General features: G+C 48.4%; 1 protein-coding gene across 1 annotated transcript in view; it reads left to right on the forward strand.

The window, feature by feature from the left end:
- The window catches only part of TNFRSF11A (TNF receptor superfamily member 11a), a 62,914-nt gene that overhangs the window by 11,600 nt on the left and 28,108 nt on the right, over nucleotides 1-23,206 (forward strand). Inside the window, exons 2-4 of the mRNA XM_055559348.1 lie at nucleotides 14,954-15,035; nucleotides 16,477-16,602; nucleotides 22,264-22,407. Of these exons, the coding sequence (XP_055415323.1) occupies nucleotides 14,954-15,035; nucleotides 16,477-16,602; nucleotides 22,264-22,407 (352 nt within the window). The remainder of the gene's footprint in view (nucleotides 1-14,953; nucleotides 15,036-16,476; nucleotides 16,603-22,263; nucleotides 22,408-23,206) is intronic.

Consider the following 23,206-nt stretch of genomic DNA (forward strand, 5'->3'; position numbering starts at 1 on the left):
AAGGGGACGACAGAGGATGAGATGGCTGGATGGCATCACTGACTCGATGGACGTGAGTCTGGGTGAACTCCGGGAGTTGGTGATGGACAGGGAGGCCTGGCGTGCTGCGATTCATGGAGTCGCAAAGAGTTGGACACGACTGAGCGGCTGAACTGAACTGAACTGAACATCAAAAAAAAAGGTAGAACAGGAATTGTTTTTTGAAAAGGAAGCAGGCCAGGGCAGTCTAGCCCCTTCCCTGGCCCCTTTGGGGTCTAAAGGCCTTATTAGCTGGGTGCACTCCCACCATGGGCTTCCCTGGTGGCTCAGCTGGTAAAGAATCCGCCTGCAATGTGGGAAACCCAGGTTCAACCTCTGGTTCAGGAAGATCCCCTGGAGAAGGGAATGGCTACCACTCCAGTGTTCCTTCCTGGAGAATCCCATGACAGAGGCTGCAGTCCACGCGGTCACAAAGAGTCAGACGTGACTGAGGACTGACACGTCACTTCCCCGGAAGAGCAGAGCAGAGCCGCGCAGGGCCCTGGGCACCCAGCAGAGCAGCGCGTGCTGAGAAGCTCAGGGGTCCGTAACGGTTACTGCAGGGAAGACGAGAAAGGAGCTCTCCTCTCAAATGAATAAAAGTTAAAACAAAAAATTCAAGAATGGCAAAGAAAAAAAAAAAAAAACCCTCCACATTGGGAGAATAAAGGGGGCATTCACAGAGCCTGGGCGGGTTGGTGTGAGGACAAGTCACCCGCCCTAATCGCGCTGTTTAGGGAACACACGTTCCCGCTGCGGCAGGTAGCGCACAGCTGCAGACTTGCTTCACCCCTCATCTCCCAGAAAACAAAGACGCTTGCAATTAAAGTTTTGAAATGCAAGGTTATTTCTTCATTTCCCCTTGGGCCATATGTTTTCTAGGAGCAGAGATAATACATGCATTGTGAGCCGAGTAAGAAAGAGAGATGAGCAGAAATCAATAGACCTTTGATATGCTCTTGTCTGAGTAAGATTTTTTTTTTAATGAGCTTATCTGGAATCAAGGTGATCAGGGGGGAAAAATGCTGATGGGGCCATAAAAACCAACTTTTAAGACAGCTCACGAAGTCGCCTGTATTGTTTGCCAGATCGAAACGGTGACTATGCCAAGACTTCTAAAAGGCCACAATTACTCTACATTTTTACGGGGTTTTTTTTTTTTTTTCCAATTAAATCTGACCTGAGTCAGATTTTTGTTTCTGTGTGCAGTATCTATTTTTAAAAAATCTCATAGCAAAATGGTTAAGATAGTAAATTTTGTTATGAGTATTTTATCTCGGTTAAACTTTAAAATTAAAAAAGTCTTATGACAAATTATTTCCTCCCTGATGATAAAAATAGCACGGAGTGCTTATTATTTAAAGTGTTATATCCACTGGGAACCTACAGTCTGTATCTCACAGTCCTGAAGCTGCAGATACATATTAACTCATGATGTGGATAAATTATGTCACCAGTTGTGTGAATTTAGACTTCCCGTTAACCTGACTTGTTCCCTCACTTCATGCAGGTCTCCACTCAAAAGTCACCTTATCAGTGAGGCTCCTCTCATAATTCCATCACCTTATCCTGGTTTATTTTTCCATCGTGATCATTCCAGCCAGATTCCATTGCATGTTTGCTTCCTGTCATTCTTCTCCCAAGGACTGTAAGCAAGGACTCTCTCTGGCTAATATCTACCATGTCCACAAAACTTAAAATTGCCTCTGGCACATAGGATGTGTTCAATTAACATTTGGGGAGTAAATGAATGCAATGTGTCCCACTTTTAGGTTGTAAACTGGCCAAGCACGTCTTACTTAAGTGCTAAACCTCCTTGATTGTTTTCTGGAGAACCATGCAGTGATGCTGTTTAGATTGGGAACGTTTTTCTTCAATAGGAAAATCAAGGATGTCTTTCAAGATGGTGCAAATGAACCCAGGGGTCCTACAGCCCTCCGGCAGCCATTCTGGTCCTATATTATATAATGAGTCCGTGCTGTTGACAGCTAAGTCTAGTCCTCTGCACAAGTCTGGGCAAAATGAAATCACCCCATAAGAATGGATAAAGGACTTAGGCAGACATTTCTCTAAAAGTGGCCGATAGGCGCATAAAAGAGATACTCAGCATCGTTAGTCGTTAGGGAAATGCACGTCACAAGCACACTGAGCGGCCGGTGGCTAAGGCTCGGTGCTCCCAATGCAGGGGCTCCAGGTCCGGCCCCTGCTCCGTGACCTAGACCCCACGTGCTGCAGCTAACAGCTAGTGCTGCAGTGCACAAGTAATTAATTATGAAAAACCACACTCGCTGGGACCACTTACCAAAAGAAATGAAAAATAACAAGTGTTGGCAAAGACACGGAGAAGCTGGAAGCCTCGTGCGTTTCTGGTGAGAGTGTCAGTCACTCAGTCGTGTCCGTTTCTTTTTTGACCCTGTGGACTGTAGCCCTCCAGGCTCCTCAGTTCAAGTAGTTCTCCAGGCAAGAATACTGGAGTGGGTTGCCACTCCCTTCTCCAGGGATCTTCCCTACCCAGGCATTGAACCTCTGTCTCCTGCACTGCAGGCAGATTCTTTACCAGCTGGTACGTTTCTGGTGGGAATGGATTAAGATAGTGCAGCAACTATGGGGGGAATGTCTGGTGGCTCCTCTAAGAGCTGAACACAGAATGACTGTGTGACTCAGGTGTGGACTCCAGAGAACTGAAAGCAGGAACCTCAGCAGATTCTTGTGTGCCGGTATTCACTGCCGCTCACAGCAGCCCCGTTCACAACGGGGAGATGGTGGAAGCAACCCACACACCCACCCACAGACGGACAGCTAAGCAAACTGACTCATTCATACAATGGGGCATCATTCTGCCATCAAAAGGAACGAAGCTCCCACATAACGCTACAACACGGATGAACCTTGAAGACCATGCCAAGTGAAATAAGCCAGACACAGAGACAAATCCTGTATGATCCCACTTACGCGGGGCGCCTAGCAAGTCAAGTTCACAGAGACAGGAGGCAGAAAGAGGTTGCCAGGGGCTGGAGGAAATACGGCAGTGTTCTTTAACTCCAGGGCTCCCAGACAGCAGTGAGAAGGAGGAGTTACTGTGTAGTGCCTAAGAGAGTTTCTGTTTGGGGTGACAAGAATGTTCTGCTGAAACCGTAGTGATGGTTGTACAACATCATGAGTCTAATTATCGCCACTAACTGTATACACTAAGAAATGGTTCAAATGGCAAATTATGTTATGTATATATATACGTGCATTTTTAAATATATACATAAAATTTTTACTTTTCAAAGGGCTGACGTGAAAGAGCCAAATTTAGTGCTTCCAGATGGAGACAGCCCTTTATCCCCTCCCTAAAAAGAGCATCTTTCTTCACCCTCCTCCACGACTGAGACTCCCTGCCTCGTGCGCTCACACCTCCTCTTGGCCTGGCCATCCCGTCACTGAGACGCTGGTCATCCCCCCATCAGACACTGTGTATCGTCAGAAGGAGCGTACGCCTTCTTATCGGCCTTTCTCACGCCACCACTCTCTGCATTGTGCTCCAAGTGTGGGAAAGTGTGAGTCTCTCAGTCGTGTCTGACTCTGCGACCCCATGGATGGCAGCCTGCCAGGCTCCTCTGTCCATGGGATTCTTCAGGCCAGAATACTGGAGTGGGTGGCCTCTTCCTCCTCCAGGGGATCTTCCCGACCCAGGGATCAAACCCTCATCTTTTGCACTGGCAGGCGGGCTCTTTACCATCTGAGCCACCAGGGAAGCCCCAGGGTGCTGCTAAAAGGCCCCCCTTTCTTCCCCAGCTGCTACGTCCTCCTGGTCCACTCCCTGGCCCCCAGCCCTGGGGCCCGCACCCCTCGGGGTCTCCCTCCTCTCCTCCTTCTGCCAAGCATCCTTGGCTCCTCTGCCCCTCACCCCTGCCCCCCAGCTTTGGGGTCCTCCTGCTAAGATCTCTTCCCCTGTATCCCAGGCCGGGTGCCCTCCCCTTCCTGTTCCTGTGACCAGTGAGGGCTGCGTCCAGGCACTTCCTGGAACCTGATCTTCGGCAGACCAGGCCCTGCGCCATTGTGGGGTCCCCACCTGCTAGTTCTCTCTCCTCAGTGCCTGTGGGGTCCGGCGCTGCACACTTTGAGACGGTGGGATGGGCCCACGGCCTTGTCCTACACAAGCCTGTCCCTTGCACGGGCACGTGAGAGCTCAGGAAAGGTGTTCTTGAAGGTGTGATGACCGCAGAGCTTTTTAAGAGATGGGTGCTTTCTGGCATTAAACCCTAGACCAAGCTGAAATTCCCCTTCTGTCATACCACATGAAAAGTCACTTTACAAGGTAAGGCGGATGACTCAGGCAGAGAAGTGACTGGCCTTACTCTGGTGTCTGCAAGTGAGGAGGTCAGCTCCCAACCCCTGCATGGGGAGTGGTCTGTGTAAGGGGCGGGGTAGATTCCTGTTAGTGGTTTTCAGTGAGGCTAGTAGTTGACCATCTGTGATGAGTGCCTTCGAGCTGGAGTTTTGAATACTCTTTACCGCTGGAAACACATTCATAAAACGCAGTTTAGAATGTCCTAAATCCCTCAGTAGCAGCTCAGTTATTGATACATTATCAATAGTAGTCACGATGTCATCCTTTTCTTCACATTCTTCTCAAACTAGACACATCTTTTCACGTTGTACCAATCAGAGAATACTTGAGCCTCAATTTTAGCAGCAGAATTTTTTTCAAGAGTCGAGAATTTTTTTTTTCAAGAGTCGCATGTAAAATATGTTTCTGTAAATGCAATTGTGGCTTCCCTGGCGACTCTTCGGTAAAGAATCCACCTGCCGATGCAGGAGACGTGGGCTCGGTCCCCAAGCTGGGAATATCCCCTGGAGAAGGGAGTGACTACCCACTCCAGTCTTCTTGCCTGGGAAATCCCCTGGACAGAGGAGGCCTGGCAGGCACGGGGTGTCAAAGAGTCGGACACCACTTAGCCACTAAACGACAACAACAAAGGGAACTGGAGTATTCTAGATGTCAGGGAGCTTTCTGTTTAGACCCTCTGATTCTCTGTATTGCATCATGACTTAGACCATGTACCTGGCTTGTATAATGTGGGGTCTTCACACAGTTCAGTGGTCTCCCAGGGAGTGCTTAGGGTGATCTGTTGGGGTGCGTGGTTCAGTTCAGTCGCTCAGTCGTGTCTGACTCTGCGACCCCATGGACTGCAGTACGCAAGGCTTCCCTGTCCATCACCAACTCCCTGAGTTTACTGAAACTCACATCCATCGAGTTGGTGATGCCATCCAACCATCTCATCCTCTGTCGTCCCCTTCTCCTCCCTCCTTCAATCTTTCCCAGCATCAGGGTCTTTTCAAATGAGTCAGCTCTTCACATCAGGTGGCCAAAGCGTTGGGGTGCACAGGAGATCCCCAAAGGCTGCCTGTTTATTTTCTTCGTCTCTTTCATCAGTAACATATCATCTTCACAGGTGCCTGTGTAATGTTCTGAAGTATGAAATGTGAAGCTTGGGTTTGTGCAAATAAAAAGTGTGAGTTTTCCTCTGTAAACCGTGAGCTTGAAGTGCTGTCTGTTGAGTTTTTTAAAGTGGAAACATCTAGCAGGGCGTTTGGATATCCCTCGATTCTGACCCTGTTGACAGCGATCCCTGGCAGGATCTCCCAGCCCCTTTCTCAGCAGAAGCATGGAGTCAGCTCACCCCACACCCAGCTTCGGCCGCCATCACCGACTGAAGCCCCAGACAGAAACCACCGCAGTGACTCTGGCCACCTGCCACGATCTCAGTCCCACGAGAAAGCACTGCTTTATGTGAAGCCAAACAGGCTTTAAAAAAAATAAACCTTTTCGATTAAAAACATGTTTTTTCTGGGAATCCCCTGGCTGTCCAGTGGTTAGGGCTCTGCACCTCCCACTGCAGGGGGCACAAGTTCGAGTCCTAGTGAGGGAACTAAGATCCTGCACATCTTGCAGAGAGGCCAAAAAAAAACAAACCACGTTTTCCAGTCACCAGAAACACTCTGATGTCAGCTTGTGTGATCACTGCTGCTGCTAAGTCACTTCAGTCGTGTCCGACTCTGTGCGGCCCCATAGATGGCAGCCCACCAGGTTCCCCCGTCCCTGGGATTCTCCAGGTACAGCCAGGTTAAAACTAAACGGGGAAGGTGCGTCCAGAAGCTGGCAGGGCTTCGGGATGTTCCTGCGAATCCCTGCTCTTCTGCACCCTCTTTCCTGTTTCTGCCAACATGCCTTCCCCTCCGTTCCCCCATCGGGACGTTCTGATAGAAGGAACCCGGCTTGCCGATTCAGCCCAGGGGCGCAGTTAACCCCGCTGCCAGCGGCCACCAGCTAGGGTGCACATCACTGACAGTCACTGCCCCACCTCAGTCCCCCAGCGACTTGGCCTCAGCGGGAGGAAGCACAGGCTTCGTTTTCACTTGCCATTGCTGCCTTGCCAGGCTTCCCCGGTGACTCAGTAGGTAAAGAATCTGCCTGCAACATAGGAGACTTGAGTTCGATCCCTGGGTCAGGAAGATCCCCTGCAGAAGGAAATGGCCACCCACTCCAGCATTCTGGCCTGGGGAAGTCCCAGGGACAGAGGAGCCTGGCGGGATACAGTCCGTGGGGTCGCAAAGAGTCGGACACGACTGAGCAACTAAACCACCACATCGCTACATCATTTGCACAAATTGCCCCGTCGCGTCCTCACTGCGGTAGGAGGGGTACAATGATTCGCCCCATTTTATAGGCGAAGAGACAGAGACTCAGAAGTGACTTATCCCCACCTTGTCCTCAGGTTGTAGAAAAGCAGACAGTTTTAAATGTCGGACCGACCTGGAAGTTCGGTTCGGGGAGCTGCCCTGGATGGAAGAGCCCTAACGGGAAGCCCGCCCCGCCCTTCCTGACCGGCGGAGCCACCTGGCCAGGCGTCCCCTCTGTCTTCACCGGCACACTGGTACCACCACCCTTCCTTCTCCAGGGGCTCGCCCAGCCCCAGCCTCTGCTCTGCTAAATCCTTACATTCTGGCTCCTCAGACTTGACTTCAGTTAGTGTTTCATTTTTCTATTTTCTATGGAAACCTGCCTTATCTGATTTGCAAGCTTAAAATGACTCCTCTGTGACATCCACTTCCAGGTCTGAACTGTTAACCAAGAAGTCTGATGGTGGATGCTTTCTTTCCAGTAACAGACATACGACTGTGCCATATTCGAGACTATAAAGCTGGATAAAATAGAGAAGGGGCTGGAAGCTTCTCGAGAAAAGGAGATAAGAAAGGGACCAAACTTAACAGGTCCCCCAGAACATCTCAGTTTCACGGGTCTGTGTTTGGACTCACTAACTGAAGAGTTTAGAGGGGAAAACCTAGACCTTGTCTATGGCCTGGCTCCCCAGCCAGCTGAGCAGAGAAATGGACGAGGAGGAACGCAGGCCTCTGTTCGCAGGCCTGTGACTCAGTCCTTTTCTGTATTTGTTGTTTATTTGTTTCTAAGAATGAAAAGCTTCTCTCCGAAAGGCTTCAGAGAAAACAAATCTCCTGGCGTGAAATCCTCATAGTAAAGCCATTTTCTTGATGTTCTGGGGAACAGGGCTCTCTGGTAGTTGATTTCCGGGTGAGAGCACTTTCAATTTGACTTTCTTTAAGGATATTTTTTTTCGAGGGCTGTAAGTCTATCGAGTGTCGTTTTCACATTCAGTAGTTCCTCTCTTAAGAAAAACCACCTCTTTCAGTTCGACTGTAACAATCAGAAATGTGATACAATCTTTACTTAATTTACAGCCAGATTCTCAAATACAGTCATGGATGATATTTTATAAAATAAAATCTATGGAAAATCCCTCATTTGTTCTTCTGGGTTGAGTTATTTTCTTCTTGATTTGAAAGAAGGAGCCAAGCTTCTTTCTGTTTTGTTACATGTCAGCATGAATTTTCGGTAGAGCAGAAAAGTAATTTTAGGATTCATAATGCCTTTCGGTACAATTGGGTTGATTTAACTGCATGAAAAATAAATATTTAAGTCACTCTTCCCTGCAGGATTCCAAATACAGATCCTCCAATCTCTGCCACTCTGCTCAGAGAAATGTTTTGTTTCTTCAGCTTGGAGTTTTTCAGGATTAGACCTAACATGGCATTACATTGGGAAACAAATCCAATAAATCCACGGAGCTTTATAAAGACAATTTTGATTTACAATTTATTATCTCCCAAAGCCTTGCATAGACTGTAGACATGCTTATTCCAGAAGAGTCTGTCAGCCATTAAAATTAAATAGCAGCTTGTACGCCCTGAAACAAATATCGACATGACACAAACCACAAAAGAAAGTGAGGTAGCAGATGGCCAATAACGTTAGATGTATTGTCTTAACTTCTTTTTTTATTTTAATTTTAACTTCTTTTTTTTAAGACTGTCCAAGGAATGTATATGGGCAGGGGAGAAGAAAGGGGGAAACGTAAAAGATATTTGCTAGAAACAGACTCTAGGGATCCTTCTATACTCAGGAGCTGTCTGTTAGAAAGCAGAAGTTAGTCGATGTAAACTCTGCGGGCCAGATGTTACTTTTGTAGTTTACTGATTAAGACCTGTAGTAGGGCCCTGTCAGCACATGCATGGTTCTTACAAGACTTCTAAGTACCCTGAATCAAAGCCTATTCCCCAAAACACAAGCGCTGCAGCAGACCTAACATTGAATTTATGTGACCATATCCTTTATTCCATAAATAGTTGAGAAGTCGTTCTTCTTTATTTGTTTAATGAAAACAAGGAGGGGTCAAAAGCCCTGTTGTTTTAGAGGGAAACAAGTCAATCCTGAAGGCAAACGAGACAAAAATGTAGATAACTAGAATCTATACCTCTCAAATCGGTTACCAAAGGCCGTCTGTTGCTCTGTCTTGGGCAAAGAGACGAGACTGGAGGTGGTTGAGAAAATCACCCCATTTACTGAAAATCTGCCGCCTTATGCTGAATCCCGGCTCCCGCTGCTCCCCGCCACCCACCCCATTCCCTGGGAGATTGCTTCTGAAATACTTAAGTAGGAACATATTTTCATCTAATTCCTGCCTTACGAGGACTGTTACCCGTGATAAGACCCGCCATCTTTGGCTTCAGGGGAAGATTGTTTTCCAGTCGCTGTGTCCCTCTCTCTGCAACCCCGTGGACGGCAGCACGCCAGGCTCCCCGTCCTTCCCTGTCTCCCCGAGCTGGCTCAAACTCATGTCCATTGAGTTGGCGATGCTATCTAACCATGTCATCCCTTGCTACTCCCTTTTCCTTCTGCCTTCATTCTTTCCCAGCATCAGGCTCTTTTCTACTGAGTCCACTCTTTGATCAGGTGGCCAAAGTACTGGAGCTTCAGCATCAGAGGACCGAGTCAGGCCCACATTCTGAGCAGCGGGAGGAAAGGGCCAGAGGACCAAGAGCTTGAGAGGCCTGAGGGCTCTCCCAGCGCTGGTGAAATGAGGGATGTCAGAACTACAACCCAAAGGAAAAAGGAGGGTTGGACTGGGAGGAGCTGGGGGCATCCACTCATTCACACCAGAAATGCCCTTCTGTGGATGTGGGCCATCTGGACAGAGGCTGGTATCCAAAAGATCCAGCTCTGGCTCGCCGGAAACCAAGCCTAAGAAGGTGGGGTTTGGGGACGTGGGAGCAGGGAGGCCAGAGGCAGAGCTGGCCTGGCCTGCAGCATCAAGGGACAGGTCCCCAGGGGGTCAGCCAGAGTGACAGCCCAGGGCGTCCAAGGTCTAGATTTCCCACTAGTTAGAAACGCAGGGACTGCAGGGCAGAGGGAGAGCCGTGGGATCCTGGACATGGAGCGTGGGATCAGAGTGAGACCAGCACAAAAAAGCGAGTTTTACGTGCTCTGTGAGCCCCAGAGATGCGCAAATCCTCTACTAAGAAGGCCCATCCTAGAGCTGCAAGTGGAGGAAAAGAAACAGAGCTTCTTGGAGGCAAAGAGCAAAGAACAAGGGTTAAGTCAGTCCAGTGGCTCAGTCGTGTCCGACTCAGTGCGTCCCCGTGGACGGCAGCACCCCAGGCCTCCCTGTCCATCTCCAACTCCTGGAGCTTACTCAAACCCAACCATCTCATCCTCTGTCATCCCCTTCTCCTCCTGCCTTCAATCTTTCCCCACATCAGGGTCTTTTCCAGTGAGTCAGTTCTTCATATCAGGTGGCCAAAGTATTGGTGCTTCAGCCTCAGCATCAGTCCTTCCAATGAATATTCAGGACTGATTTCCTTTAGGATGGACTGGTTGGATCTCCTTGCAGTCCAAGGGACTCTCAAGAGTCTTCTCCAACACCACAGTTCAAAAGCATCAATTCTTCGGCTCTCAGCTTTCTTTATGGTCCACCTCTCACATCCATACATGACCACTGGAAAAACCATAGCTTTGACTAGGTGGACCTTTGTTGGCAAAGTAATGTTTCTGCTTTTTAATATGCTGTCTAGGTTGGTCATAGCTTTTCTTTCAAGGAGCAAGTGTCTTTTAATTTCATGGCTGCAGTTACTATATGCAGTGCTTTTGGAGCCCAAGAAAATAAAGTCTATCACTGTTTCCATTGTTTCCCCACCTATTTGCCATGAAGTGATGGGACCAGAGCCATGCTCTTAGTTTTCTGAATGTTGAGCTTTAAGCCAAGTTTTTCACTCCCCTCTTTCACTTTCATCAAGAGGCTCTTTACTTCCTCTTCACTTTCTGCCATAGTGTGCTGCCATCTACGTATCTGAGGTGATTGATATTTCTCCCGGCAATCTTGATTCCAGCTTGTTCTTCATCCAGCCCAGCGTTTCTCATGAGGTACTCTGCATAGAAGTTAAATAAGCAGTGTTGACATAGCTCCTTTTCCTATTTGGAACCAGTCTGTTGTTCCATGTCCAGTTCTAACTGGACCTGCTACAGATTTCTCAGGAGGCAGGTCAGGTGGTCTGATATTCCCATGTCTTGAAGAATTTTCCACAGTTTGTTGTGATCCACACAGTCAAAGGCTTTGGCATAGTCAATAAAGCAGAAGTAGATGTTTTTCTGGAACTCTCTTGCTTTTTTGATGATCCAACAGATGTTGGCAATTTGATTTCTAGTTCCTCGGCCTTTCCTAAATCCAGCTTGAACATCTGGAAGTTCACGGTTCACGTACTGTTGAAGCCTGGCTTGGAGAATTTTGAGATTTACTTTGCTAGTGAGATGAGTGTAATTGTGTGGTAGTTTGAGCATTGTTTGGCATTGCCTTTCTTTGGGATCAGAATGAAAACTGACCTTTTCCAGTCCTGTGGCCACTGCTGAGTTTTCCAAATTTGCTGGCATATTGAGTGCAGCACTTTCACAGTATCATCTTTTTGGATATGAAATAGCTCAGCTGGAATTCCATCACCTCCACTCTCAAGGGAGGGAAAAACAACAACGACAAAGTATATCTAGTCTTCTCCAGAAGGTGTGGGCCTCCTCAAGAGTTTTCCAGATTCTTTTTATTTACCTTCAAAGCACATTTCCTTGGGGCTTCCCTGGTGGCTCAGATGGTAAAGAATCTGCCTGCAATGCGGGAGACTGGGTTCGATCCCTGGGTCGGGAAGATCCCCTGGAGAAGGGATAGGCTACCCACTCCAGTATTCTTGCCTGGAGAATCTCATGGACAGAAGAGCCTGGCGAACTACAGTCCTTGGGGTTGTAAAGACTCAGACATGACAGAGAGACTCACACACACACATATTTCATTAACCATATCTATGTACGTATGTTGCCTTATAAGTTGTATGTTGATTGTTATTTTGAAAGTTTGAAGGTGTACTGCCAAGTGTCTAATGTAACTCAGGAATGAAATAGGGATCAGTCTAAGTTCTACCTTAAATTAGATTAATACCAGAATTGTCTGCCTCACCACAGTCAGTTTTCCCAGTAGCAGAATTACTGATGTAACCTGAAAGATTGGTAACCCTATAGCGGTGTGAAACAGACATGTCAGTTCTGCAGTGACGAAGACGTTCTGGAATTAGACAGCAGTGCTGGGTGCATACCTTTTTGAATGTACAAAAAAAAAAAAAAAAGCCCACTGAATCATAACCTTTGAAAGGAAAAATTTCATAGTATGTGAATTATCTCTCAGTACTTTAAAAAGAAGACATGTCCAGGTGTAAAGTCACAATTAGCTTAGGAGACAGAGATGAATATTAAGGAATAATCTGTGAAAATCTGTTTAAGAGTTAGGACATCTGGTCACCTCTGGAATCACAGCTTCCCTGTTTTTGCCAGGCTTACACTCCTGGGCTAGAGGGCGGATGGGCGGAATGAATCAGAGCCATGCGCCTGAACGTGTAAACAGACTGTCCGCATATTCAGGTGGCTGATGCCTACCAGATGCCAGGGTTTGGAGCCCAGCTCCCAGCCCACAGGGGCACCTGACAGAGCTCTGGCTGCTGCTTCAGGAGGAGCCCTTTCAGCAAATTCCCCTAAAAAGAACCTGCCTATGTGACCCAGACAAAGCCTGCGCCTATCTTACAGAGACTTGCAGTTTTCTTACCGGTTAGAAGCAATCGGCCTTGATCATCTGAAACACAGTCCAACGCACATTTCTCTGGTTTGCTTTGTCATCACCGTCGCAGGAGCGCTCGCACACCATCAGGCTTAAACAGAGCCTTTCTGTGAAACAGAATTAGCATTGACTGCATCCGGTTTCACCGTTTGCCTCTGTGCGTCTCTCCTCTGCGCACACGCTGCTCTGCAGACACAGAGACACGGGCTCCTATAAAAACAGGAAAAGACCCCAGAGAACAGAGGCGGGCCAGTTTCTGTTAGGTCATATTTACCAGTGTCCACGGGGCTCACTGGAGAAGGCAATGGCACCCCACTCCAGTACTCTTGCCTGGAAAATCCCATGGACAGAGGAGCCTGGTGGGCTGCAGTCCATGGGGTCGCACAGAGTCGGATACGACTGAGGCGACTTCACTTTCACTTTTCACTTTCACGCATTGGAGAAGGAAATGGCAACCCACTCCAGTATTCTTGCCTGGAGAATCCCAGGGACGGGGGAGCCTGGTGGGCTGCCGTCTATGGGGTCGCACAGAGTCAGACACGACTGAAGCGACTTAGCAGCAGCAGCACGGGACTCACTGCCCTGATCCTGCGAGCCTGTCTCGTGGTGGATGCTTGGGGAACGTGGGTCCCGTTACCCAGGTCCACGGAGAGTGTCAGACGGCCTTGGAACCAAGTCCAGATACAGCCTTCCCGGCACCCTGGCTCCGGAAACACGTTTGACGCTCTCGTTGACCTCAGAGGAACTGTCCCTGGCCGCAGACTCCCGGAAGCTCTTTGCCTGGCCTGGGGGAGGTCAGGGAGGCCCTTACTGGTTGCGTCCTGCACGCCCTACTTACTCTGTTCTTAATTTTTACTTTTTGGCCATGTCTCATGGCGTGTGAGATCTTTGTTTCCTGACCGGGAATTGAACCCGGGCCCCCTGCTTTGGACGCCGAGTTTTCACCGCCGGACCACCAGGGAAGTCCCTCTTTTCCGGTTTTAAATGTATTTTTGGCTGTGCTGGGTCTTCGTTGCGGCACGGGGTTTTCTCTACTCGCAGCCCGTGGAGGCTGCCCCAATTGCGGTTCACGGGCTTCTCTTGCAGAGCGCAGGCTCCGCGTGCGGCTTCGGGAGTCGCGGTTCCCGGCTCTAAAGCGCAGGCTCAGTCGCTCTGGTTCGCGGGTTCAGCTGCTCCGCGGCATGTGGGGGGATCGAACCTGTGTCCCCGGCGTTGGGAGGAGGTTCTTCACCGCTGAGCCGCCAGGAGCCCCGGCTGATCTCTGCCCTGTGAGCCGGTGCTCACTCACAGCGCGCAGGGAGGGCCCGCTGCCCCCCTTGCAGCCCACCCTGGAGAGCCAAAGCCCCTTGAGAGCAAGGTGGTGACTGCGGACCCCCGGCCCAGCAAGGCCCTGCCCCTCGGTGTGTGCACGCGCCGTGTGTGCCGCTGACCCCGGGCTTCCGCGTCTCCCTTGGGTCTAACTCGACCACCTGCTTGTCAACAGGGGTGTGTGTTGTTTTTCTCTAACAGAGACAGCTGATAAGGGAACGAGCTTTACTGCGGCAAACTGATAAGAATCTGAGTGAATGCAGGGTACTTGGCTTTTGTTTTGCTTTGCTTAGGTGAGCAAATGTGGAAATTATTATTGGTGTTAGAATCATGCAGAAAGACCGAAGTTCGAAAAGCTGAAGCGGCTCATGGACATCCCCCGAGCCGGCGGCCCGCGGTGCTCCGGGCTCCAGGTCACAGGCTCCCTATAACCCCTTGCTGTCCCACTTTTTAAAATTCTCTGCATGTTAAAATTTTTTTAAAGTCAAGCAGTATTAAGCATCTTTCTAAAATCATAAATAACTTGTCAGATCACATTTCCCTTGGTATAACACACAGGCTTCCCAGATGGCTCAGAGGTAAAGAATGTGCCTGTAAAAGTCAGCAGAGAGACGCAGGTTTGATCCCTGGGTCAGGAAGATCCCCTGGAGGAGGGCATGGTAACCCACTCTAGTGTTCTTGCCTGGAGAATCCCAGGGACAGAGAAGCCTGGTGGAATGCAGTCCATAGGGTTGCAAAGAGTCTAGTACACGTATGAAGGGACCCCACTCTGTACTTCTCCAGTTTTTATGACCAAAGTGGACTGACCACACAGTGGATGACACAGAAGTGGGGCCACTTCTGTACGTGGTTGGTCAAAAGCAGTTTTCGACCTTCTGGGTACCATTTATACATTTCCTTTCAATCCATCCTGTTAGCATGAGCGTAACCAAAATATTTTTAAATACTTAAATGGATCCTGATGCCAGTATCCTTGGTTTTGTACATTCTTAGGGGAAAGAAATGAGCTAGAATAGGATAGTGATATCTGTGGCCGGGGGGCGGTATCATGCCGAGCAGTGGCAGGACGGTTTCTGGTGGCTTCCTCTGGGAAGAACTTGTGTTTAATCTCTACCTGATGCACATTTTCTTTTTAGGTGACTTTGCAGATCACCCCTCCATGTACCAGCGAGAGGTATTACGAGCATCTTGGACAATGCTGCAAGAAATGTGAGCCAGGTTCGTGTTCCTAACCCTCCTGTTGCGGTCCTCCCAAAGTGGGTGGGGCTCTTTTTTGTTTTAACCTTAGTAAATAACTGATTCTATCTTGCCAGATGAGAAACGAAATCGGATAGGCTTCTTATGGCAGTGGCAGGTAGTGATGTCTGTCACTCTGAAGACAAAAATCTTAATAGATGAAATAACTTAAAAATCAAGAGCAGTTTCAGGAATTGGAATTAAGCGCCAGTTTTCTAAAACACTATTTCTGGAGAAGGCAAGAGGTTTTTTAAAAACTCTGTTTTAGAAGTTTATGATTCAAACTCTCAAAATGTGCAATACAACTCTTATTTAAAAGGATCACTTGCAGTAGTTCCCTGGTTGTTCAGTGGTTTGGGCTCCGCTCTTTCACTGCCATAGCCCAGGTTCAACCCCTGATGGGGAATTAAGATCCCGCAAGCCGTGAGGTAAGGCCAAAAAAAAAAGTATTAATTTCATAGAAATTCGCCAGGGGTGGGGTTGGGGATGGGGATGACTGTCTTTGAATCACTGCTAAAAACTGCCTAAATCCTGTTATAACTTCTCCCAAAACAGCTACTGAGGAGTAGGAGGTAGATCGGTCACCATTTCCCCAAAGTGGTTTTGACAAGGAGGTGGTCAGCTGCTTCTGTGGCCTCGGTGAGGCCCCAAGTCTAGAGGTTCTCACTCACTCCCAGTTCTGGGGAGGGAAGAGGAGCTTTGAGGAAAAGGAGCTTACCTTATTACAAATCCTTTATAGATATTTCAGCTACAAATATTTTTTGGGTGCACAGAGTAAAGATCCATTGATTTCATGCATATGCGTGTGTGTTTCTGAGCGTGTGTATTGCTCTCTGATCAAGCAAAGTTAACCGTGAGCCCACAGTGTGCGTAGGACAAAAGAAACAAACTCTGCAGGTCGACAGTAAAGGGGTTTTGAAGATGGAGAGGTGAGGCAGGAGATGAAGTTTCTCTTGCTTAGTCCCCAGGGAACCCCTCGAGTTCTGCAGGCACCAGTTTGAAAACCGTAGTTATTTTCCTGAGTGAGCAGAGGTTGGGAGTGGAAAGGGCTAGGGTTTTACTTAGAAGGTCTAAAAGACTGTGGTGACCACAGGCATAGCAAACCCCAGTGAGGTTATCTGGGCCAGCCGGGAGGCCTGAGGAACCCCTGCTGTGAGACATGACCTCTGTCTTTGGGGGACGTCCTGGGACCATGTTCATGTAAAGGGTTTGGTAGATTAGTGCTTTTGTTTTTTTCCTTGGCTACACTATAAGACTTGCAGGATCTTAGTTCCCCGACCAAGTATCGAACCTGGGTGCTCGGCAGTGAAAATGCAGAGTCCTAACCACTGGGCTGCCAGGGAACTCCCAGATTGACTCATTTTTGTTGATTTATTGGGAGGGAGCATTTTTGATTGGCGCATGTTCCTCCTTCTAATTTAAGGAACGTACATGTCTTCCAAATGCACCACTACGTCTGAGAGCGTCTGTCTGCCCTGTGGCTTGGACGAGTACCTGGACACCTGGAATGAAGAAGATAAATGCTTGCTGCACAAAGTCTGCGACCCAGGTGAGTCAGCCCGTCGGGGCAGTGTGGGTGAATGACATTGTTGGATATGGTGATGCTCTGACTTTGGGGGCAAGGAAGACGTCTGCCCACAGACCCCCAAGGGTGTGCCTTAGAGCCCAGGAGCACTGTGTTACGGCTTTTTGTATAGAACTTCTGTTCTGGAATATATCCGTTTTGTTTTGTTTTTATTGAAAGTGAAAGTGAAGTCGCTCAGTCGTATCCGACTCTTTGCGACCCTGTGGACTGTAGCCCACCAGGCTCCTCCGTCCCTGGGATTCTCCAGGCAAGAGTACTGGAGTGGGGTTGCCATTTCCTTCCCCAGTTTTTACTGAAGTGCAGTCGATTTAGTGTTGCGTTTGTTTCAGGGGTGTGTGTGTGTTCTTTTTCAGATTCTTTTCCCTTATAGGTTATTACAAAGCATTGAGTGTAGTGTCCTGTGCTGAGAGTTGATCCTTGCTGGCTCTGTTTTACATACAGCAGTGTGTATATGTTAATTCCAGACTCCTGATTTATCTCCCCTCCTACATTTCCTCTTTGCTAACTAGGTTTGTTTCCTATGTCTCTGGGTCTCATTCTGTTTTCTAAATAAGTTCATTTGTATCATTGTTTTAGATGCCACATATAAGTGATAATATATGATATTTGTGTGTTTAGTCCTGGAAGGTATCTTACACTTGACAAAAGGTCTCCACGGCACTTCCACATATGTTGTGTTACTTAATTCTCACAAAACAACCCTGTGAAAAAGCTACGATTACCCCATTGTAAAAATGAAGAAACTTACAATTATCCCATTGTAAAAACGAAGAAACTAAGAGGGAGGGAGTGATTTCTCCAAGGTTACAAATGAGAAGCAGGACTCAAAACCAGACCTTCTAACTCCCAGGTCTTTTTCCTAAACTATCCACGTCTTCCTACCTCCATAGTCTGATCTACTTATCATTACTGCTATAGGGCTTTTGCCTCAGAGCTTTTAAAAATTAAAGCTTATTTATAAGAATAGGATCAAAATATGTCTCCTGAGTCCCAACCCAGAAGCTCCTTTCCTCCCCTTTTTTTCCATCTTTCATTCAGGTCATCTGTTAAGGAAGCCACGCCGTTGGTCCTGTGGGGTTTCCACTGTCAGGGCTTTGCTAGCTGCACTATCTCGGTCTCGTTAAACGATGTCTTCTGTCCCCTGTATTTCCTGTAAAGGGGTTATTAGATTTAGAAGGCTGATCAGAATCTGGCTTGGGTTTTTCTGCTTTGTTTTTGGCAAAACTCCTTCAAAAGGTGATGTCAGGGGTCACAGTGTAGCTGCTTCTCTCTTTTCTGGGTGATATGAGCAGCTGTTGACCATCATGACCTAGATCCATTTTCATTTAGGGGCTGCAGAAAGGTGATGTTCCAACTCCATCACCCTTTCTTCATTTATTGGCTGGGATGCTTTCTAACCAGAAACTTCTCTCATCAACTGGTCGCTACCCTGAAGTGCAGTCTGTACAGGAAAGGCAGAATGAACGCTTATAACTTTATTTTTCCACTTTTCAAAACAACGACCCCATCACCAAGTTGTCTCCAGAGGATCTGTATGAATATAACGAGCTAGCTTCCTTTCTCGCTCCCTGTCATCTTGGCAGCTGCACTTGGTTGGAGGCATCCCACACCTAAGGCTGCAAAGAAGATGAAAAAGTCGCTGGAGGTGATCAATTCTAGGCTCCAGTCGCTCCAGTTGATCAACTCTAGGCTTCGTTATGAAAAGTGGAAAGTGTGTGCTGGGGTACAAGCAGACTCTGAAAATGATCAGACAAGGCAAAGTGAAACTAGTTGTCCTCGATAAACTCTGCCCAGCCTTGAGGGAATCTGAAATTGAGTATTATGCTACAGTGGCCAAAACCAGTGTCTATCACTGGCACTCAGTCGCTCAGTTGTATCCAGCTCTTTGCGGCCCCATGGACTGTCACCGGCCAGGCTCCTCTGTCCTTGGAATTTTCCAGGCAATATTTTGGAGCGGGTTGCCATTTCCTACTCCAGGGGATCTTCCTGACCCAGGGATCGGACCTGCATGTCTTATGTCTCCTGCACTGGCAGACAGATTCTTTACCACTAGTGTCTATCGCTATGGTGGCAAAAATAACCTTGAATTGGGCACATCGTGTGGAGAATCCTGCAGAGCCAGATATGCTGGCTTCCTGGGCCAGGTGACTGATATCATTAGAAGCATGCCAGGACAGACTGGTGAAAAGCAGATCACACACAATTTTTCTTTAATAAAACTAGCCAGAGCTTATTTTTTACAAAAAAGAATATTATGAACTCATGCATTTACATGTTGGAGGTGTTTTAATCTACTGCAGTTACTAGTTTTACTGGGGCTTAGATTATCTCTCCTCTCCCAAGTGACCCTCTTTTGATACAGCCTTGGGTATCTTTAAGAGCTCTTTCTCCCAGGCTTATCTTGGACATTTCCTTCCCTAAAGCTGGAATCAGCCATTTTTCCAAGGATGTCTCATTGCTTCATTAGAACAACTGATTTAGTGACTTCAGTCTGGGTGCTCAGAAGGCTCATTGCTACAAGGATTGATCCTTCTATTGATATATAGGTTTTTTTTTTTTTCAATAGACAGAACAAAAATACTAGGAAATAAGTTTTTTTTTAAAGCACTGTAACATTTCTAAAATTAGAGATAGCTGGCAGATTTTGTCTGGAGAAGATAACATGGAAACTCCACTGAGCAGAAGCATCTGATCAAGTCTTTTTTTCTTTCCCATTGCTTAGTAATGAGTTTGACTCATCACTGTCTCTTGGAAAGAAAGATTCACTCTGTCTACTGCCAAAATTGATTAAAGCCCCAAACCTGGTGCATTAAGATATTTAAAAATATGTCAAAATCATCCATCACCACAGAGGGTTATATGCACTTACTTTTGAGTGGTGGAGGGGGGCTTCCCTGGTGGCTCACCAGTAAAGAATCTGCCTTCCAGGCAGGAGTCAGGGGTCTGATCCCTGAGTAAGAAAGATCCCTGGAGAAGGAAGTGGTGACCCACTCCAGTATTCTTGCCTAGGAAATCCCACGGATGGGGGAGCCTGGCGGGCTATAGTCCGTGGGGTCGCAAAAGATTCGGACACTCCTTAACAACAAACGACAACCACAAATTTTGAGTGGGAGACCGGAATTCAAGTTTTCCAAGGAAAATGACTCTTGTCCATGTGTGTTCCAGACAGTTTGTTCGGGTTTATGCAAGTTGGTCTTGGTGCTTCACAGCTGACCTGGGCCTCGGAGAGTGGACCCAGAAGGGAGAGGGACCTCCCGGCCCCCAGCTCTGGTCTGGAAAGAAGTGGGGTAGGAGACACTGCTTCCCTGCGGTTACAGCTGGAGACAGTGAACTGGGAAAGGTTTCTGGTTGGTTTGTTTCCTCTTGCAGCTCTGTCCTTGGCAGTCCAGGCTGCTATAGCAGAATACCACAGACTTGGTGGCTTAAACAGCAGATATGTATTCCTCGCAGCTCTGTAGGCTGGAAGTCTGAGATCAGGGTGCCAGCATGCTCAGGCTCCTGATGAGGGCCCTCTCCTTGGCTCCAGGACAGCCACTTTCTTGTGTCTTCATGTGGCAGAGAGCAGAGGGAGAGTGAAACCACGTTTTCTGCTGTCTCTTATTTTAAGGGCACTAATTCCATCCAGAGGGGCTCCACCCTCATGACCTAATCACCTCCCAAAGCCCCCACCTCCTAACGCCATCACACTGAAGGGGATTAGGATTTCAACATAAGAATTTTCAGGGGACACAAACATCAATCCATAACTAACACTGATAAGTATTAAGGAATATACAGTACAAGGGCTGTTTGGACAATCCAGATTAGGTGAGGCTGTATAGTGGTAGGAGGTCTGTTTTAAATAATGTTATTGTGCTGTTTTGTGTGTATGTGTGTGCAGTTGATTCCTGTTGTTCATGGTGCATGCATGCGTGCATGCTAAGTCGCTCATCCAGTTCCAGCTCTCGGCAACCCCTTGGACTGTAGCCCACCAGTTCCTCTGTCCATGGAATTCTCCAGGCAAGAATACCGGAGTGGGTTGCTATTCCCTTCTCTAAGGGATCTTCCAACCCAGGGATTGAACCCAGGTCTCCCCTCTGAAGGCAGATTCTTTTACCACCTGAGCCACTGGGGAAGTCTTTATTCATGATAGCTTAGTTAAGTTCTATAAAGTCATCACAAACACTTGAGTTAGTAAATACTGCCCCTGGGTGTGTAAATATGACCTAGATTTGTGCCTGTTTTTTGTGTAACCTTATTTAAGAAATATTTTGATTCATAACAATGTCACAATAAACAACACTGAACAAAGTTTCTCTAACATATGGATTTTCTCTGGAAGACATATCACTGCCTTCTCCAGAACGCTCGGCAACAGTTCAGCCCTAGGCTAGGGGGCCACTTTACTCAAGGAGCTCACCAACAAAAAACACAAAAATAAGGCACTAGACAGACCACAGGAAGGACTCTGATTTCCAGTGAGAGCTGAAACTGGAAGGCAGCACCACCTCCTCTGCCCTCTGCTGGGAACGCATCTGCCGGCTGGTGCGTCAAAGTTTTCACTGTTCTGCGTGCTTCTGACGGAGAAGGCAATGGCACCCCACTCCAGTACTCTTGCCTGGAAAATCCCATGGACAGAGGAGCCTGGTGGGCTGCAATCCATGGGGTCGCTAAGAGTCGAACACGACTGAGCGACTTCACTTTCACTCTTCACTTTCATGCATTGGAGAAGGAAATGGCAACCCACTCCAGTGTTCTTGCCTGGAGAGTCCCAGGGATGGGGCAGCCTTATGGGCTGCTGTCTATGGGGTCGCACAGAGTCGGACACGACTGAAGCGACTTAGCAGCAGCAGCAGCAGCGTGCTTCTGAGAATAACTGCAAAAGCGCCAGGAGTGTTGATTTGGAGGATACGATTAGATTTTAAGGAGAAGGTGAAATCGCAAGTATGAACCAGCGAATAGCGAGGATGAGCTGAGCATGTGAGCATTTACCTCTGTTGCACAAACCCTGGAAAGGGCCAGGAGGTTTGAGATAAGCAGAGAGCACTCTGCTCTGTGTTGTAAGAAAAGAGAGGGCAAACGCCTTATCCTGAATTTGGGGGAGAGATTAGTTTCCAAGTATGTCGCCAGGCCCAGCCTCTGTACTTCTCCCACTTATCTGCTCACACAGGGAGGTAGGTCTGTTTTCAAGGCGGCCCTCCAGGATCCCAGATGAACCCCCATCTCCAGAAACCCTATGGGTTTAGATCCCATTAGCCCTGGTGTTAAGAATGCGTCTTACATTGGTTTACTAGAAATCAAGGAGCTGTGAAGTCCAGTTTTGCATGAGTCAAAATCGTCAGGGCTTAGCAACTCCCCGGGCTTTAATCTTCCTACTAACATGAAAATTGACTTCTCAAAACGCACAGGTCTCCTAATTATTGACAGAGAGATAAACCAAAAACGAGCGGGGCTGTTTTGGTCCCAGCACGGCAGGTGCTCAGGGGAACCTGAGGGTTCCCGAATCCTGGCCTCCGTGACTCACCGCGCGCGCCCCGGGCGGGAGGGAGGGCGCGAGGGGTCCGAGGGATCCGGGGTCCGGGGTCCGGGGCGAGGACGGCGGGCTCGAATGGCACGAGGCGGACGCTGTATCTTTCTCTCCCGCAGGCAAGGCCCTGAGGGCCGTGGAGCCCGGCAACCGGACGGCGCCGCGCCGCTGCGCCTGCACCGCCGGCTACCACTGGAGTGAGGACTGCCGCTGCTGCACCCGCAACGCCGAGTGCGCGCGCGGCTTCGGCGCCCGGCGCCCCGGTACGCGCGGCCGGGCGGAGCCTCCCCGGGCGCCTGCGGCCTCTCGGGGCGCTCCCCTGCGCCTTCACGCTCGGCCGGCGCGGGGGCGCGGGAGGAGACGAGGGTCCCCGGAGGCAGAGCGCGGGGTGCGCGCCCGCAGGACGCGTGGGAGCTCGGCGCCCATCCCCAGGCTCCTCCTCCTGCGAAACCTTCCCACCCCCATTTAGGGGGAAACCGGATCAGGCAGGGGTCCCCAAACTTGTGTGCCCACTTAGAAGAATTTTGCAAAGCCGTGTGCCTCCAGCCAAAAATTTAAATCGACATCTAAGCATTTTTATTACAAATTTCAAGAGTTGCTAAGGATTTAGTTTCCAGGGAATTAGTCCGTAACACTTTCTAAAATTTTCAGTGGGATCTGAACTCCGTAGCAGTTGGATACCCATCATCATCCATGTAAAAAGGTAGCTGTCAGAGGCCTTCCCTGGAGGTGCAGTGGTTAAGACTCGGCGCTCCAGAGCAGGGGACGGGGGTTTGACCCCTGGTCGGGGAATTAAGGTCCAGCATGTCCCAAGGTGTGGCCAAAAATTTTTTAAATGAAAAAAAAAAAAAATTCCTTGATCGTCTCTAACTGTTGGAAACTCTATGTGGCTCTTTTCTCTCCTTTGATTTGTATCCATTTCACCTTCCCCACAGAGTTTCATAGTAATATATTTTTAGGCTCAGAGGGTTTTTACTAATTACCTTTTCATACTCTTTCACATTTTAAAAATGCACCCATGTGAAATTTTAATTTTCTTTTCTTTTTGGTTGCACCAGGCAC

The sequence above is a fragment of the Bubalus kerabau genome, chromosome 21 (assembly GCF_029407905.1).
Source record: "Bubalus kerabau isolate K-KA32 ecotype Philippines breed swamp buffalo chromosome 21, PCC_UOA_SB_1v2, whole genome shotgun sequence".
Classification (NCBI taxonomy): domain Eukaryota; kingdom Metazoa; phylum Chordata; class Mammalia; order Artiodactyla; family Bovidae; genus Bubalus; species Bubalus kerabau.